Source organism: Balaenoptera borealis, assembly GCF_965194805.1.
Source record: "Balaenoptera borealis genome assembly, chromosome: 5".
NCBI classification, from domain to species: Eukaryota; Metazoa; Chordata; class Mammalia; order Artiodactyla; family Balaenopteridae; genus Balaenoptera; species Balaenoptera borealis.
In genome coordinates, this window is record NC_138862.1 from 2,293,906 (window position 1) to 2,312,007 (window position 18,102).

At 54.1% G+C, this 18,102-nt stretch overlaps 1 protein-coding gene across 5 annotated transcripts in view; it reads right to left on the reverse strand.

The window, feature by feature from the left end:
* The window catches only part of AGPAT3 (1-acylglycerol-3-phosphate O-acyltransferase 3), a 98,287-nt gene that overhangs the window by 10,342 nt on the left and 69,843 nt on the right, over positions 1 to 18,102 (reverse strand). For 4 of the 5 annotated variants that reach the window (XM_082393510.1, XM_082393511.1, XM_082393513.1 and 1 more), the window contains 6 exons: positions 13,175 to 13,344; positions 12,427 to 12,588; positions 11,353 to 11,506; positions 10,779 to 10,881; positions 6,307 to 6,382; positions 534 to 732 (listed from right to left, as the gene is read on the reverse strand). In XM_082393510.1, the coding sequence (XP_082249636.1) occupies positions 534 to 732; positions 6,307 to 6,382; positions 10,779 to 10,881; positions 11,353 to 11,506; positions 12,427 to 12,588; positions 13,175 to 13,344 (864 nt within the window). The remainder of the gene's footprint in view (positions 1 to 533; positions 733 to 6,306; positions 6,383 to 10,778; positions 10,882 to 11,352; positions 11,507 to 12,426; positions 12,589 to 13,174; positions 13,345 to 18,102) is intronic. The other variant, XM_082393514.1, reaches the window with a different exon arrangement.

The window sequence follows — 18,102 nt, forward strand, 5'->3', positions numbered from 1 at the left end:
GGCCTTCTCCCCTCCCCCGCCCCCTCCCTGCGCCTGGCCACTCAGCCTGTCCCGGGCGGCGGCCGGCTCTGCTCCTCCGCCAGCCCAGGGAAGTGTGCGCCCGCTGCGGGGGGCAGTTCTCAGCCGGGGCTGAGGGCCCTTGGTGCCCAGCCAGGTGCCCGACAGACCGGGTGCCCAGCAGTGCACTCGGGGCTGCAGGGCCTCGAAAGCGTCCTGGGAACCTCAGCCCGTCACACCAGCCCACGCCCCTAACTGCCCGAGTGCAAACCGGTGGCCCAGGCCCTCCCCACACAGCTCTCAGAATGAGATGCCAGGCGGGCGGATGGCCGGCCAGCTTTCTGGACAGATGGCCCTGGAATCTGGCTGTGGCCTTCACGGCCCTGTGGCTCAGTGGCCAGAGCAGCTCTCTGAGGCCGGCAAGGCTCAGGTTGCATCCCGGCTCCCAGGTGACCGACCATCTCCAGGCCTGGGCGCCGCGGCCGGCACATGGAAGACTCCCAACCTCAAGCCGCGCCATCATGCCCGTTCATTACCTGCCCCGACAAACCCCAGGAACGTCAGGATCAGGAGGGGGGATCCACTGGCAAAGACGCCTAAGACAAAGCTGAAGAGAGGAGACAGGAGAAGTGTGGCCCAGAAGAGGAAGTTCAGGAGTGTCCACGGCCGACGGGCGGGTTTGAACTGCTCCCCTGGAAACACACCTTTCTGGTTATACATCTCCTGCAGCGCATCCTGAAACAGTCAACCAGAAAAGTGGCCTCTTCGTGTGCTGTTGTTATAACCCCACCGTGAAAAATGACTCAACCTATAAATAAAGTGGACGGACCATGCAGGCTGCGGGTGGGAGATGAAGTTGGCATGCCCTTCGTGGAGAACCTCGGTGGCTTGTACCAAAAGCTTGAAAAATGCAAACCCTTGGACAAGACAACTTTCCTAGGAAAACTGTCAGCCGGTGCCTGGTGCACGACACGCACCTTCAACACCCAGGACTGCGGTGTCGGCCGGCCCCTCGCCGTCTCCTGTGACATCTCCAGGGCGAGGGTGGCGGCCACCACCTGCTGGCTGTGTCACCCACAGAAAGCTGTCTAACCTCTCCTTCCTCCGCGTCCTGGTGGCTAACGATGGGCGGACAGAGGACCGGGTGAGGACATCAGAACATCCTCAACAGGGAAACGGGACACACGCTCAACACCGAGCACCAGCTGCCTGAGAAACGGCGAGGCTGGCCGACATTTCTCTGCAGACACGACACGCCACGTGCTAACAAGGAGATACACTCACGGTCGTTTGTTTTCTGAAAGAAGTTAAGTGCCACGTAATTCCACTTCAGTAAAAATATGTACGCCTATATATTTGTCTAGGACGGAGTCTGGAAAGATGCACACCCACACGATCTTAATTACCCGGGGGAGTAAATCTCACCTGCCCTCATTGTTTTTCTATTTTATTTTCTGCATTTAGCTTTCTACAGCTGTGTTGTGTATTACATAAAAACAGGGCAGGGGGATTAACAAATGCCCAGCCTCGCGGCCTCTTCCAGCTTGTGGTCAGGCACCAACTGCCCCTGCTGATCGACGGGGCACGGGGCGGGCACCACAGGTCCTGTGTGGTCAGGAGCCGCTGCGACCCTTACGCCCGTGTGTACACCTCCGGGCGACCACACGAGCCCCCCCCCCCCCAGAAGGCCCTCCCCTGTGCAGCTCCAGAACGTCTTCAAGCCGGTTCGCTCGGCCAGCTCCGCTCTGACCACCTGCCCCTATGCAGACAGGCCATGCCTCCTGCTCCCAGAGCACCTGTTGGGAGGGAAGCAGGGGCGCCCTGGGGCTCTCGGCGAGCTCACGGTTCAGGTGAACCGGGCCCGGAGGCCACCCAGAGACAAGAGGGCAGGACCTAGCCCCGCAGGAGAGTGCACTGTGGTTACAGATTTGCACCAAGTTTGTGACAGGCCTTTTGATCACCTGAATAAAACACATGTGACCCTAACGCAGATGCTCATGTACAATCTCACCCCCTGCCTGCCATTGGCACCCACGCCTGGCCGTCCTCCCTGTGGGGTGGGCCTCCAGGTAGTCGTGGTAGCCTCTGTCCCGTCCTGACCTGTCAGTAATTCCACACACACCCAAAGGCTTCCCCCGTCGCCGCCCCTCCCACCAGCAGACAGCACCCCGCGCCCCCCGACGGGCCTGCTCCTGCTTCCCGACGTTGCTCCAGATGCCCCTGATACCCCCTTCCTGGACCCCGTCATTCCGGGAGCGCACAGAGCAGGGTCCAGAGGCCAGCCCGGCCACCTCCAGCCAGGCACTCAATTCCAGGAGCAGAGCCCCCTTGTCCGTGTCCTGCTCGCAGGTGCAGGTGGGGTTACACAAGGGGAAGAGCACCCGCTCTCCTGGGGAGGGAGCTGCCACACACGCTGCTGCCCGTGCCACTCAAATATCACGTCCTCTCTCCTAACCCTGACGCCTTGCTTGACCAATCTCCTCTTTCCTCTTTCTAACCTCTGTTGAACGTGCTTATTGTGGAACTTTAGAGAAACTGCCACCACCTAAACCATCAGCATCTCCAGCCTCCCTCACCGTTCTCCAGTCCCTCCCTCGCCCCATCCCTCGGGGGCTCCAGGCCCTCTGTCATTACAGGCCCCTTTCCTTCACCGACCCCGCCTGGTCAGCACAGCAAGCATGGGGAAGCAGGGCGGAGGGGCAGAGGCCGGGCGACCTGGGGACAGTTTCACCCACAGGATAGTCACCTCCTTCTCAGGACCTTAGTTCCCACATCTGCAAAATGGGGAAACTGTCTGGAATGACCTTCAAGGCCCTTTGGTGACACCGAGGTCTGTTTCCACGTTACGACCGGAGCTCACTGGTAAGTGACCAGAGGCGTCAGTGTCTCCGGGAACACGTGTGTTACAGCAGGACCAAAGCACCCAGTTTGGCTGCTTCAGGGTCTGCGTATTCCCTGGCAGGGGGCAATAGGGCCGAAGGCGGTGCAGACCCCCTACTCACAAGACGGGGAGAAAGGGCTTCTCGTGCTCAGCTGGGGACATAACGGGCAGGCTCTTTGAAGCACAACTTAGAGACATGTCACAAGGGACCAGAGCCTCCTACCACCAGTCACAGCGTTAACATCTGGCAGAAACGCTCCCACACGTGCCCTGCCGCACAGGGAACAGCAGAAAGTTCATAACTGTTCACAGGTAGGAGGACGACTAGCCAAAACGGGGCGTCATCACGTGGGAAACACGCATGGTGGAGCACAGCATCTAAAGGGGTGAATTAAATCTATGTCAACGTTGCAGATGTAACAAACAATGGTCACTAAAAACAGAATAAATGGGACAACGTGACACACAGTGTGGTCCCTGATGCAAATTACAGTGTAAGTGACATGAAAAGCGATAAAAAATGTATATGTTTCAATATTACGGAAAAACATAGCAAATAATAGAAAATACCCGAATAAATCAGTTATGTCAAAACCTGTCACTTGCTGTATTTGCATCAGGTTGTTTTAGAAAGCAACCCTTAGAGATGAAGACAAGGCCTGTGGTCCCATCCCCGCCAGGAGTCATCACACTTCAGCTGGTGGTCTCCATCCCCAGGAAGGGCTTACACCTGCACTCCTGTGCTCGGGTACCTCTACGATAATGCACGGTACTGCGCCTGCGCTTTGTGATTTTCTGTGAATAGCATCACACTATACGCCTATTGCAAGCTGCTTTTTTTTAACACCTACTTTCTCAAGATTCATTTAGATTGCTAATATGCAGTTCATTCATTTTAACTGAATCACAGTTAAATGAATACACATAATGTATCTACTTCCTAATAATGCACTTTTAGGTTATTTCTCATTTCCTGCTAAACAAATACTGTTGCTTGCAAATGTCACTCTTTGTAAGAGTTTCAAACTTTTTAAAAAATATTTATTTATTTATTTATTTGGCTGCGTCGGGTCTTAGCTGTGACACGCGGGATCTTTTGTTGCGGCGCGCAGGCTTCTCTCTAGTTGTGGCTCATGTGCTCCAGAGCTCCGTGGGCTCAGTAGTTGCAGCACACGGGCTTAGTTGCCCCGCAGTATGTGGGATCTTAGTTCCCCGACCAGGGATCGGACCTGCGTCCCCTGCATTGGAACCACTGGACCACCAGGGAAGTCCCTTCAAACTTTTAAAACTTGACCCTGATCCAGAGATGCATTCTCTTTTGCAGGCTCGTGTATACAACGTCTTTCTGCCCATCCACCATGTGATGCACACACACTCTATTCCTTTTTATTTAGGTTTCTTTTTCTTCTGGAGAGTTTTATTGTTCTTGGAAATCACACATTTCATCCAAGTTTTCAAATGTAGGAGCATCAAGTTGTCATATTTCTCTCATACTATTTTCATTCCTTGCTCTTTGGTTGTGTCACCGTTTTTATTCCCCTTAATGCCGGCACTCTTTTTTAATTGGTCAGTCTTGCCCAAGGCTTTCTATTTTATTAATATTTTTAAAGAAAAGCTTTTGGTGCAGTAGATTCACTCTTTTGTAGCTTTGCTTTGTGCTTAAATAATTTATGCTATTTTTATTTTCTTTGTTCTCTCTCTGGGTTTACTCTATCTTGTGTATGTTTGTAATAATGTGTATGTGTGCATATGTGTACACACGTATATGTACATTATATACATTCTTTTTATCTATCCTATTCCAGACTTGGGTTTCTTGAAGCTGATGAAACCCACGTTCATCAACTCTAGAAGTTTTACGGTTATCTCTGACAACTGCTCTTCACCGTTCTTCCCACCTTCTCCTCTGGACTTTCTAATTGTTACATTCTGGACCTCTGTTTATCCTCTGGATCTTTTAAACTTCCTTTTTACATTTTCACTTCCTCTGTGCTGCATTCTGAGTAATGTCCTCAAAACCTGCCAGCTTACTAATTGTCTCTTCAGCTGTATCTAATCTGCTATCTAATCTGTTAACTAAGATTTTGCTGTCAGTTAGTAGATTTCTCATGCCTATACATTTTACTTGGTTTTTCTCAAATCTGTCTCATTTTTTAATAGGTCTTGTTCTTTTGTTTTCAATCCCTTCTTTTTTGCTTAATCATTTCAAACATACTGATTTGAGTCTCTGCCTGGTAGTTCCATTAGCTGAAGTTTCGGGAGGGTTTAATTTTTCTGTTTGTCTGTTGTACTTGCCCATCGTGGATTTTGGTTATGAGTGCATCTCCAGCAGAATTTTTCTGAAGAAATCTCGGGCAGCTTAGGTTTGGAGCCGTGTTCTTCTAGTTTTACATGTGCTTTTCTCAGGGACTCTAGAGAGATTCACCTAGAACCACTTTTTATGCTGATATTTTGGCTTAGTTCTTCTTGAACTATGCTGTTAGTATAACTTCAATCCCCACACCTGTTTGAGGACAGTGTTGTGATTATGAATTACCAGGGGGACGTTTAGAGACCAAGGGGGAAAGGCAACTTCAAAGTCACTTCCTATGCTGGCAGTTACATTTTCCAGTTTAACCACTTGAGGGCAAAACTCCAGGAGGGTCCCAGCTTCATTAGGGTCTTCAGTTCCAACTTCCAGCCCCAAGTGAGGTCAAATCTTTGTTCTCTGCTTCCAGGTAGGCATTAAAACTCAAGACTTCAGGTTGGGTGGACCAGCAAACTCCACGAGCTTCAGCTCGCAGCCTTCCCACCTGGATTTCAGTCCCACCTCCTCTTTTGCTCCCTAGAGATTTCCCTTACTTTCTTCAACACTTGTCAATGCATCTAAAAGGATATGTATTTTATACTAGAAGGATTTTCTGATGATCCAAGCCTCCCCTATTGCTGAAGATGATAACCTAGTGTCCTGTTTGTTTGTGTGTATAAAATAAACTTTATACACACAGTATAAAGTTGGGGGTGAGGCATGTTGGGGGGATGGAGGAGGGACCGGGTGGGGTCATCATAAGAAGCCTGTCACATCATCTATATTGTGCCTTACTTATTAAATCGTATATATACACATGCACACATACATAATACGTATTATATGTCTATAATTTCTTTTACATGAAATAATGAAACAAATGTGATAAAATGTTATTGCCAATGGTTATACAAGCATTATGATATCCATTACACTTTTCTCTAGTTTGTTAATTCCTCAAAAGTTAGGAAAAATGAAAGACGAAGAAGACGACTGGAAAGAAGAATCTGAGAGTGGCACAGCACTCCTGTCTCCAGAGGAAGCCAGTGTGCTACCTGCCTGCCCCGTTAGCTGCCCCTTTGAAACCTCTTCGTGAGACCCCGAGAGGAGGGTGGGTGTGGGGAGAGCTGAGCGCCTTTACCTTCTCCTGGTACAGTTTATGAAGCCACTGAGCCGCTTCCTTTTCATCCAGCGGGATCTCTTCCAGAGGAAATCTCCTGTTTTATTAAGAAGATTGAAAGCAAAGTGAATTATCAGATGACGTCAAACTGAAAAGGGGAAAAATAAATCATTATGCATCAGGGTTACTTGCCAGCCCTGCCTTTTCTATTCAAATCTGACTCTCAATTTCTAAAAACACACACACATCAAAGTAACTTCTCGGGCATTCCGCCATGCCCAGTGGGACTGCAGGGAACCAGGGAGGGGCTGGGAGGTGCTTCACGTGCCCGGGAGCGCAGAAGCCTTGCCCGGGAACACCCAGGAGCAGTCAGCTGAGCAGATCGCGCCCCCAGCTCCACTGGGAAAACTGACCGTTCATTAGGCAGTTTTGGTCTTTCTTAATAGTCTGTTCTTTGGGAGTGACCATGGCTGAGAGTGTCTTTTATGAGGCAAAGAAGAGTTTGTGTTTCACAAATGAAATCCATTTGCTTCAAATATGAAAAGCAGTAGAGATTTCGAAACTTTAATCTCAATTAACAAACGGCTGGCTTCAATGATGACACTGACTTCTGTACAAGCCCTATCACCAGCTGTGACACTGACTTCTGTACAAGCCCTATCACCAGCTGTGACACTGACTTCTGTACAAGCCCTATCACCAGCTGTGACACTGACTTCTGCACAAGCCCTATCACCAGCTGTGACACTGACTTCTGTACAAGCCCTATCACCAGCTGAATTACCAGCCCCAGGAGGGGAGGTGTCTACCCGGTAACACAAGCAGGGCAAGGACCGCTTTCTACGGCAACTGTAGTACCCCGGGATCGCCAGGAGGGGCCGCTGAGCGCACGTGTGAGCAACGGTAATTTAACAAGGGACCGCGGTCATCCCGGGGGCTGGCTGCCCACCTCAGAGGGGCCAGAGTGAGAGCAGAGCCAGAAGAAAAGTCCACGGCCAGAGGCAAATCTCCATGTTTTTAGGGATCTCAACCTTTTGGGTTTTTTTTTTGTTTTTTTAATAAATTATTTATTTTTGGCTGCGTTGGGTCTTCGTTGCTGCGCACGGCCTTTCTCTAGTTGCGGCGAGCAGGGGCTACTCTTCGGTGTGGTACTTTTCATTGCGGTGGCTTCTCTTGTTGCAGAGCACGGGCTCTAGGGACGCGGGCTTCAGTAGTTGTGGCACGCAGGCTCTAGAGCGCAGGCTCAGTAGTTGTGGTGCACGGACTCAGTAGTTGTGGCTTGCGGGCTCTAGAGCACAGGCTCAGCAGTTGTGGCGCACGGGCTCAGTAGTTGTGGCTTGCGGGCTCTAGAGCGCAGGCTCAGTAGTTGTGGCACACGGGCTTAGTTGCTCCACGGCATGTGGGATCTTCCCGGACCAGGGCTCGAACCCATGTCCTCTGCATTGGCAGGCGGATTCTTAACCACTGCGCCACCAAAAAGCCCAAAGCCCTACCTTCTTGTCTCTAAAAGTTGAGAACTTTGGTTTTTGTGAGTTATACCGATCCATCTTTACCATCCATCTTGTAAAACTTCCCAGTTTTACAAGCACACACGCAACCAGACATCCGAGCGATGCTGGGCCACATGTCACGCAGCCTCTGGGAGACTCCGCTGTATGCTCAGAGGAGAGAAGAAGACTTAGAACCTCCTAGTAAACAAAACGGTTTAACTTTGTGGACCCGAAAGGTGCTGGGGACCTCCAGGAGTACACGGTGAGAAGTAGCGCTTGAAGGGTTTGCCACAGGTGCCGTCTCAGGAAGGAAAGGAAGTTGGAAGGGGTCTGTCCACAGAGAGATGACGGCCAAAAGTGTCAAACTCACGTGACCGTTCTCCCCTGATTTCACATTACCACATACAGGTTCTGTTGTATGTCTGTTATATGCAGGACAAAATACATAAAATAAGAATTTTAAATGATGAGATAAAACATAAATACAACTCTGGAGTTGACTCCACTTTGAGGACGCTCGCCCCAACTGCCAGCATGGACACAGGAGAGCCTCAAGCCACCATCCCCAAGGCCCTGGCCATGCCCAGTCTCAGGCCCCCGGGGAAATGAGGCACAACTCCACTGGGTCACAGGAACCTTGTCTTCTTTGATTACAGGTATGTTTTGGACTCACTGGGATATTGCTTTTACTCAAGACACCTGTTTGGTAATACAAAACAATAAGTTGAAACTTTTAGACATTCTAAGAATACATTTATTAAGATATGATTGGGTGAAATATAGCCTCACATTTTCTGCAACAAAGGGGAAAATGAGCAGATTAAAGCACCACTCCTCTCCAGCTGGAGCTGGGTGCCCACGTGAAGGGGCGGTATAGCCTGGAGGGTGGTGTGAGCATCGGCCTGCAGCTGGACCAGGCGGGCTCCCCCCGCTCTGCCACCTACCAGCTCTGATCTCGGGCGGCTAAGGCTGCCAGAGCCCTCCTACCCAGGGACCAGAGCAGGATCTGCCTCTGAGGGCTCCCGTGAAGATGACTGGGACCATCCAGGGCCCCAGAAAGATCACCCATTCCCTGTTGGCCACCGGTGGTCAGCCCCCGGCCAGGGGTTCTAGAGAGCTAAGGGCAAGGGTCCTGGGCTCTCCCTTGATCCCGGGATGGAATAAGAGACCCTACAGCGACTTTGAGCTAGTCCTCTGTGAACGTCAGAGGGAAAAAGCCACCCAGCTTCCGGTTTATCTTCACAAAATTATTCCTGGAAACTTCCTACACTGGGGCAGGAGAAATGAGTGGTATTTTTTTTTAAACTTGTCCTGGCTCAAGCTCTCAAGACTAACATGAAGAGGGCCGGTCAGAGCCCTGCAGTCTGCAGTCAGACTGACCAAGTCGGTGGTGGTCAGTGGCCGACATGGGGCTGACACAGGGACGGGGCTATGTGGTTTATACACACAGGAACGTCCTGCCTTTCTGGGCACATGTGAGTGAAACAGGAGACTGGCGAGTTCAAACAGGATCATCCAGACAACACACGGACCTGGAAGGCCTGCCTGGAATTAGGCCTGGAGCTACAATCAGGTCAGAACACCGCTTAATGAACAGAGCAGCCCCCAGGCTGTGCTTTAAGGTAAAAAGACTTCTGGGTGGATTATCTTCTCTTCACGAGGCAGAGGAACATGGAGCATCAGAGCGTGGTGGAGAGACACGGCGACCTCCGGCCACAGCCCTAGTCCCTGACCTTGATCTTGTGTTACAGACATGGAGCCCGCCCTCCCAGTGGCGCCTCAGGCTCTGCCAGTGGCCCTGGACGTCTGGACATTTCACCAAGACCACGAGTCACTCGGGATGGACCCCAAAAGGGATTCTGTTCCCCTCTGACCCTGAGATCCCTGCCCCTCTGGGCCAAAGCCACCAGTGCCAGCAAAAAGTCACGCCATAAGCAGTGCAGCGTCAGGCCGTAAGGTTCCGCGGGACGGAGACCCTGCACCGATCAGCTCAGAGAGATGCGGGTTTCTATCCGGGGGTGAAAGGTCAGCACCGTGGGGGGGCGGGGAGGGGGCGGAGCCAGCCGCAAGGGCTTCCGCGGAGGTGGGAGGACAGGGTGCAGGTGGCCTCTCCCATTATGGCCCAACAAACTGGAGAGAAAGACGGTCACTTTGTCATTTCCCTTCCTCTGCTCCCAGAGTGGCGCCTGGAGCCCCGCCCGCCCGCCCGCCGAGCACGTTTCTGCATCGCCGGCCCCAGGGCAGGGCTTGGGATGGGCCCTGGGAGCTCCCCCGCCCGCCCGCCGAGCACGTTTCTGCCTCTGCAGCAGTGAATCCTTTCGGAAGCTCCCTTCTCTCTGATCCCTCTACCCCCTTCCTGTGCATACAGCAGACACGCAATAAATGCTCACTGCACAGACCAACGGGAATAGTTTCTGATAACCTGGGGACATTTTAAGGGCCATATGGGGCCCCTCTTTGGGCTGAGTTTCGCTTCTGGGGGATCCTCGGGGGTCCCGCGGCGGCCACCCAGAGCTGCCCTGCGTTAACCAGTGCGGGCGGGGCTGCCTCTGAGCCAATGGGGTGGAGGCTGGCGGGGTGGAACCTCCCAGCTCAGACCGGGCAGCCAGGAGCCCGAAGCCCAGCACGTGGCCCTGACCCCACCTTCTCTCCCAGGTGGTCTGCGTGGCTGTACACCATGAAAAAGGGGGACACGTGTGCGTCCCACTCAGACGGGGACAGCTTGTTCCTCTGCTGTCTATGAAAGTCCTACTTGCTGTCCAAGTTTTAGCTCAGACGCCTCCTCCAAAAAGCCTCTGCTCCCTCCAGTGGGAGGGGTCACGCCTCCCTTGGAGCTTCTGGAACATTCCTCGTGTAAGTCGCACCCACTCCTTTGCTCTGTACTGTCCCCACCGTGTGCCGGCCCTGGAGGGTGGAATGCCGGCCACCTCCAGGAGGTGGGAGGAGCCGGCCCCAGTCCCGCCCACCTGCCGGCCCCGCCCCTGTGGGCACCTGCCCGCTCACCTCACACACATGTCCGCCTCGTACTTCTTCCCGTAGAGGATCCCCAGCAAAGACGGGTTCTTGTTTCCTCGGAAGTTCAGTGTGACGTCGTAGACAGCTGCGACTGCAGGGAGAGGGGCAGAGGGTGGCAGGTGCTAGATGACACCCCGCAGCAGGTCCCCCTGCGGCTCTTTACCTGGATTGCTGGGGCATTTAGTTGATTCACATCTACTGTACTTACTGGCACGTTTGTGTTTAAAGCCACCGTTTCCTATCCATCCTGTTCTTTGTCCCTTTCATCTTGCCTTCCTTTTGGATTAACTGGATATATATTTTTTCCTTTATAAGGTTTTCAGTTATATACCTTTCTTATTATCATTTTCGTTGTTTTCCATTAACTAGTATTTTATCACCTCAAAAAATGATACGAGAATCTTACAACATGTAAATCCGAGTACCCAGTTCTCCCTTTAATGCCACTGGCATCCTGCATTTTACACGGAACTCACTGATCTGGTTTTTGGCAAATCACTGATTTCACGTCTTGCTTTGCTCGGAGCCCGGGCTGGAGACAGTCCCAGCGGGTGGCTCTTACCTGTCCCACGGAGGCACTGGACCGCGGTGGTGAAGCCCTTGGTCCGAGGCAGCAGGTGGTACTTGAGGACGGGCAGCCCCTTGGAGGCGGCCACCTCCATGCTGACCCGGTGCTTCTTCTCCGTGAAGCGCGTGCCCTCGCAGTACAGGAGAAACTAAGACACAGACAGGGGACGGAGGTCAGTGCGGTGCTGGCGACCGGGACTGGAGCCCCACAGGCTCCTCATCGCCCCTGCACGTGCCCCCCGCCTGGCGGCAAAGTCTTGTGGAAATGACGCCCCCCAGCGACCAGTGCGGGGCATGACCAGAGATGCCGCAATCACACTCCGCACACAAGTCCTTCACAGACAGCGACAGGCCTGCACCTGTTCTCAGGGAATGGAAAGACACTTCCTGGAGAGAGTGAGACAAGGTGTCCCTAGGCAGCAGCCTTCCGATGGCGAGTGGAAAACAAAGTCTTCTATCCCTTTGCCTTGATGAGTTACAAACACCAAATAAGTAAGTAGCCAGTTCTCAAAGAACTGCCGTCAGAGACCGGAACTGATATGCAAACTGATCGATACCGATCATTTCAGATGGCTGTCCATCAAACTCCATCCAGGGGCTCAGAAAGGACCACCAGAGCCCCACCCCAGGGCCCTGCCCTGCCCTTGAAGGGTGGCTGTTTTAAGTGCAGCGCAAACCTTCTAGCAACTGAAGTCCACGTCGACCCGCAGAACTATAGCTCACGAGGGCTTGTCCTGAGCCCTGACTCGGCAGAACAGCCTGGGCACTGGGCAGCCGGCCCGCTAACGTCTCCAGGGAGCCCCGGCTCAGCCGAGCGGGCTGTCCTCTGAGTGGGGCCGGGTGTGCGGGGCGGCGGTGCCCCTGGCGTGGCGGGTCCCAGCTGGGGCAGGTGGGAGCAGGTGGTCCAAGAGGGGTTCCCAAGCCTGCAGGCTCAGAGGGGCGGGGCCCCGGCCCTCCTCAGACAGCTTCCCTGGTGCTCAGAGGCTCTTGCCGGCTCGCCACTGAGAACTCAGGCTGTGCCCCTGGGACTCAAGACAACACAGTCCGTGTGGCTTCACCCCTCACTCACCCACACATATTCGGGGTAGCCGGCCAGGCGCCTCAGCCCTTTGATGACGGCATCCCGGTCTTCCTCCCATTTCCGTTTGCAGAACACGATCTCCAGGAAGTACCACGTCCAGCCGATGAGGGGCACGTAAAGCAGCTCCCTTTTAGCCAGGACTTTGGAACTCTGGGGGGAGGGCAGAGCAGCTGGCGCATCAGGACCACAAGGTCCCCGAGGGCACGTCCCCGCAGGCCGCCCCCAGGCCTGGCTGTCCTCGGGAGACCCTGCCTCTGAGTGTGACGCCCTGGATAAGCATGGACCCAGAGTGCAGGCGCCGCCAGATGGGGAAACGACAGGCGGGCAGGAGGGGAGCCAAGGACGTAGAGGTTGCGCTGGCCGCCAGGCCCGGGGCTCCCCGAGGAAGATGCCAGGGCCACCACGCACTGTGCTTCCACCGCAGGGGACCCCTCATCCTGTCTCATCTGAGGCAGCTGAGCCAACCGGGGGAGGAAGGATTTGAGAGGAAGCGCAGTAACACCTGGTCTCATGAGCAAGCCCTGGGGCAGCTGGGGGCAGCCTGCAGTCCCAGGTGCCCTGCGGTCAGCCATGCTCGGACTCCTAGCTTGGAGGGACCGGGGGCTGAACCAGAGGGAAGGCCAGACCCCAGGGAGTCATGCCTGCACCCCCCTGGGACCCCATGTCGCTTACCCCACCCTCCTGCGACCCCCACGTCTCGCACCCCACTCCCTCCCAGGAGCCCCACATCGCTCACCCCCAGCACGCCAAAGCGCTCACACATGGTCCACCCACAGAGGAAGTCGATTTCGAAGTTGTGGTTGAGGATGATGACCACATGCTCCTTCCCGAAGTGGCCCACCGTGGCCCGGTCGGCGAACAGGGTGCACTCCGTGCAAGACCACCACTCCAGAAGCATCACCAGCTCTGCGGACGCACAGGCAGCGACGTCGGCGAGGTGCAGACCGCCGCACTCCGGGCCGGGCCCTCCCTCCCCGCTCCCTGACGTGGGCAGGGCTTGTACGGTACCAGCCCGACTGGGATTTTCGGCTAGAAATGAGTTTTGATGGTTTATGTTGATGTTTAAAATTAAGTTTTCTAAAATTCTAATTACGCTTCTCTAAGCAAAAGTCAGGGGAGAAGTCAAATGAAAGCACAAGAGATGGAGGAGGGAACCCACTTTAGGTGGATGTTTTTCTGACCAACATATCTAAAGGACTTAATTTAAAATATTTTTTCTTAAAAATCAAATATCCCATAGGATGGCATGATGAGCAAAGCATTCGCTTATTAAGAGAATACACCATCATCATTATATTACTATTATTATCAACAACTACAAGTTATCGAATACCGACAGTATACCACGTGCTCTGCTATGTAAATTACATACGTTACGTCATCTACTCCTCAGGCAACCTGAGTTAGTGCTATTATTATTCCCAAAGCACAGATAAAAAGTGGTGGAGTTCCCATCTCAGCCCAACACACTGAGCCCGGGGCTCTGTGGAAAGTTTCAGAGGAAGCTTAAAAACACAGAAATAGACAAATAGACTAGGGTCCTCATCGGGCTACAAAGGGGTCCTCAGTTTATGTATGTTAAGCACTGTTACTCTTACCCACATTACTCTTTACAAGAGTTTAGGTGGATACCTTTATCGTCATGTCCGACTGCAGGTCTCACAGGTGCTGTGGACCGACGGGATAGCACACGTTCCATCCCCAGGAGAGCAGGAAGGGGAGGCTGCAGGCCCACAGCCAGCCAGCATCACACCCACCACGGCCAGGCACCCGAGGACGGTGGCCTCAGACCAGGAAGCATGGCTCCGAGGCTCAGGACGCCCACCAGACAGCCTGTCCTTTGTTTGCTGGACACCAAGCCGTCGGTTTTCCGGAGACCGGCCCTTGGGGAGGGAGGCCAGGGAAGGCTGATGGGGCAGGACAGCCCAGCGCTTAGACGGTGGGCTCTGAGCCTGACTGCCTGAGCCTCGGTTTCCCTGCTGACAGGAGACAGTAGTGGCTTCCTCACAGGGCTGTGGGGGACTGGATGGGACTCGGCGCGGGGCCTGGTTTCTCCTTCCACTTAGTGTCCCCACCAGCCCACGTGGAAGTGGGGGGACACACGGCTCCACCCCACGTGCTGGCGTCTCAACTTCCTTTTCTACGCAAGGCGGGGACTGGACGGAAGGCCGAGTCAGGTAAGACCTGAACGCTCTCAAACCAGAAACCGCGGTCCCTCTTACCCTCGGGGCAGTAAGAGGAGGGGTCATAAAGAGGTCAGCTCCAGGACATGCTCGCCATAAGCTTCATCAAGGGACCAGAGAGGGCCCTGAGGGGACGCAGGCCCGGTCAACAGAGGAAAACTCCCCCCCGGGATAAACCTGTTAGCCTGGCCACTTCCAGCCAGCATTCAAGGCACGAAGAAAGACCCAAGGAATGGAAAGACAAGAGGCCCTGAACAGACGTTCTCCAAAGACGATTTACAGACGGCCAGCAAGCACATGAGTAGATGCTCTGCATCACCAGTCATCAGGGAAGTGCAGGCCAAAGCCACGGCGAGGCAACCTCGTCACACTCACCAGGACGCTGTCATCTAACAGACAGACAATAAATAGCAAGTGCTGGTGAGGACACGGTGCCTAGGACCCCTGACGCTGCCGGTGGGGACGTAAAAGGTGCAGCCGCAATGGAAAACTATGTTCCAGACAGAGTAACCAGAGGACCCAGCAATTCCACGACTGGGTAGATGCCCAAGAGAAATGAGGACAGATGTCTGTGCGAAAACTTGAACACGGATGTTCATGGCAGCGTTATTCACAAAGCCACAAAGGGGAAGCAACCCAAATGTGCATCAACTGATGCATGAACAGACACAGTGCATATCCACATAGGGTGACGTCTTTCAGTGACGCGGGAGCGTGGGCCTCACACGCACTACGGTGTGGACGAGCTCTGAGTGAAAGGAGTCAGACACAACGACCACACTGCATGGTTCCATTTGCATGAAACGTGCAGAAGAGGCAAAGCCACCGAGACAGGAGGTAGAATAGTGACTGCCAGGGGCTGGGGAGGGGGCAGAATGGGGGAGGGGGTGACCGCTCCTTTATGGGGTGAAAATGTTCTACGATTAGACTGTGCTGATGGGCACGTGACTCTGTGAATACACTAAAACCGCTGGACTGCATGCTTTAAATGGGTGAATTTCACCTCCTGATAGCTGTTTTAAGAATTACAAAGCAGAAGGAAACAGGGACTTTCCGGGTGCTCCAGCGGTTAAGACTCTGCGCTCCCAATGCAGGGGGCCCGGCTTCGATCCCTGGTCAGGGAACTAGATCCTACATGCCGCAACTAAGACCCGGCACAGCCCAGTAAATAAATATTAAAAGAAAAAGAAAAAAGAAATAAAGAGGCCCAAGGTTAGGCTGACCTGTCCATCTGGAAGCACAGGCAGCTGCTGGGGGCTTGCCAACCATCCCACCCAGGCGGCAGGGACCAGGGCTGAGACAGACCCGCGTGCAGCTCGGCGATGGCCTGCTCCTTTCTCGATGACGGAGGCCTGGGCAAACCTCCATGTGTCAGCTGGTCAAGTAGGAGCCTGTGGCCGAGACCGCTGCTTCTGAAGCAATTTGCTTGGGAACAAGGAAGGGTTTATTCATTATTGTAGTGAGGACATTTATTTTATTTATTTATTTTTGGCTGCATTGGGTCTTTGTTGCTGCACATGGGCTTTCTCTAGTTGAGGCGAGCAGGGGCTACTCTTCGTTGTGGTGCGCGGGCTTCTCATTGCAGTCGCTTCTCTTGCTGCGGAGCACGGGCTCTAGGCGCGCGGGCTTCAATAGTTGTGGCTCACCGGCTCAATAGTTGTGGCTCGCGGGCTCTAGAGCGCAGGCTCAGTAGTTGTGGCGCACGGGCTTAGTTGTTCCGCTGCGTGTGGGATCTTCCCAGACCAGGGCTCGAACCCGTGTCCCCTGCGTTGGCAGGCGGATTCCTAACCACTGCACCAGCAGGGAAGCCTGTAGTGAGGACATTTAACTTGAGGCCTACCCTCCTCACAGATTCTGAGCGGACAGTACAGTACTGGTAACTGCGAGGCTCTAGGACTTACTCACTGTGCGTAACTGAGGCTGCACCCCCATCGGACAGCGCTCGCCCCTTCCCCTCCCCCAGCCCCCGGCAGTCCCCGTTCTCTCCTTTGCTTCCTTGAGCTCGATTACGTTAGGCCTCTCATATAAGAAGGACAAGTGCAGTTTGTCCTTCTGTGACTGGCTCCACCACATCTTGTCCTCCAAGTTCACCCATGTTGTCACGTACGGCAGGATTTCCTTCCTAAAGGCTGAATAATATTCTCTTGCACGTATAGACCACATTTTGCCCGTCCGTCCGTCTGCTGATGGACACGGACGTTGTTTCCACGTCTTGGCTACTGTGAACGATGCCGCAGTTAACACTGAGGTGTGGCCGTCTCTTTGATGGGGAAATCCTGCGATGCTTTCTCACCACGAGTCTGAGAGGAATCAATACAGCCTCAACCCGCTGATGTAAAAACTCACCCGGCAGGGAGGGTGGCGGCCTGGATGGGCTGCTCCGACCCGCGGGCCCCTCGTCGGAGGAGCAGGGACCTCAGCCGCCCTCTGGGGAGGATGCAGAGCCCGCGGGGGTGCCCAGGACCCCAGTGAACCCGGCTCTCTCTCCCGGCCGCCCCGTGGGTGATGGAGGAAGCCCTGGACGAAGGAGGAGGGGTGCGAGTCTCAGAACCCCCCAGACATGGAATTTGCTAAAAAAGCTACTTTCAAAGTCATTTCTTCACTTAGGCCTGACAACACGTGCCTCACTCACGTGGGCACCAACGCCGCATCTAAAGGCCCCTTGTTTCCACGACTGCCTCCCAGGATGACCTGCAAATCACGCTGCCGGACACCACAGCGCCGGCTCAGAGCTGCCACCTGCGGGGGACGGACCACGTCCGCTGGCCACGCACAGGTGGAAAGGACGCCGGAGCTGCGACCCCGCGGCACCGTCCAGGCACACGAGGACCACTGCGTGGGACTGTGCGCTCATCCCTGGGCGGCCGGCACGGGTACACGGCCTCCTCGCCACACGGCAGGCTTCTATGGGCAGGAGCTCCGGCCAGCAGCCCAGATGCAGGGGAGAAAGTGCGCATGGGGTGCGGGCGGGGTGCCTTCCCCTGGCCGCACACCCTCTCCTGGCAGCACCTGGGACCTGGGCATTTCTGGTCCAGCGCGAGAGGTCTGGCCCAGGTGGGGCGGGTGAGCAGGAATGAACTGAAGACAACACAGGCAGCCCCTGCAGGCGTTTTACCCCCCTCCCCGCCCGGAGAGTGGGTCCAGCAGAGGGTTGCCTGCAGGAAAGCGGCGTGTCAAGGCAGCTCTGTTCCACCAGCTGCCAGCACGGCCCAGTGGGCTGCTCAGCCCATTTCCAGCCACATCCAGTCGCTTTTTCTCTCGTAGATCATAGATCGTAGATCGCTACATACGCGGCCAGGGCTGACGCCGTGAATCTTCTCACGGTCAATTTGGAGAACATTTTGAATGAGGACTTTTTTTGTGATTTCCTTCATTCTAACATATGCTGGCCCTTACACACATGAGCAAGCCATGCTCTGCACATTTCAACGAATGATGTTTTGAAAAATTCAAACTTGCCTACTAATAGTAATCGTTCACT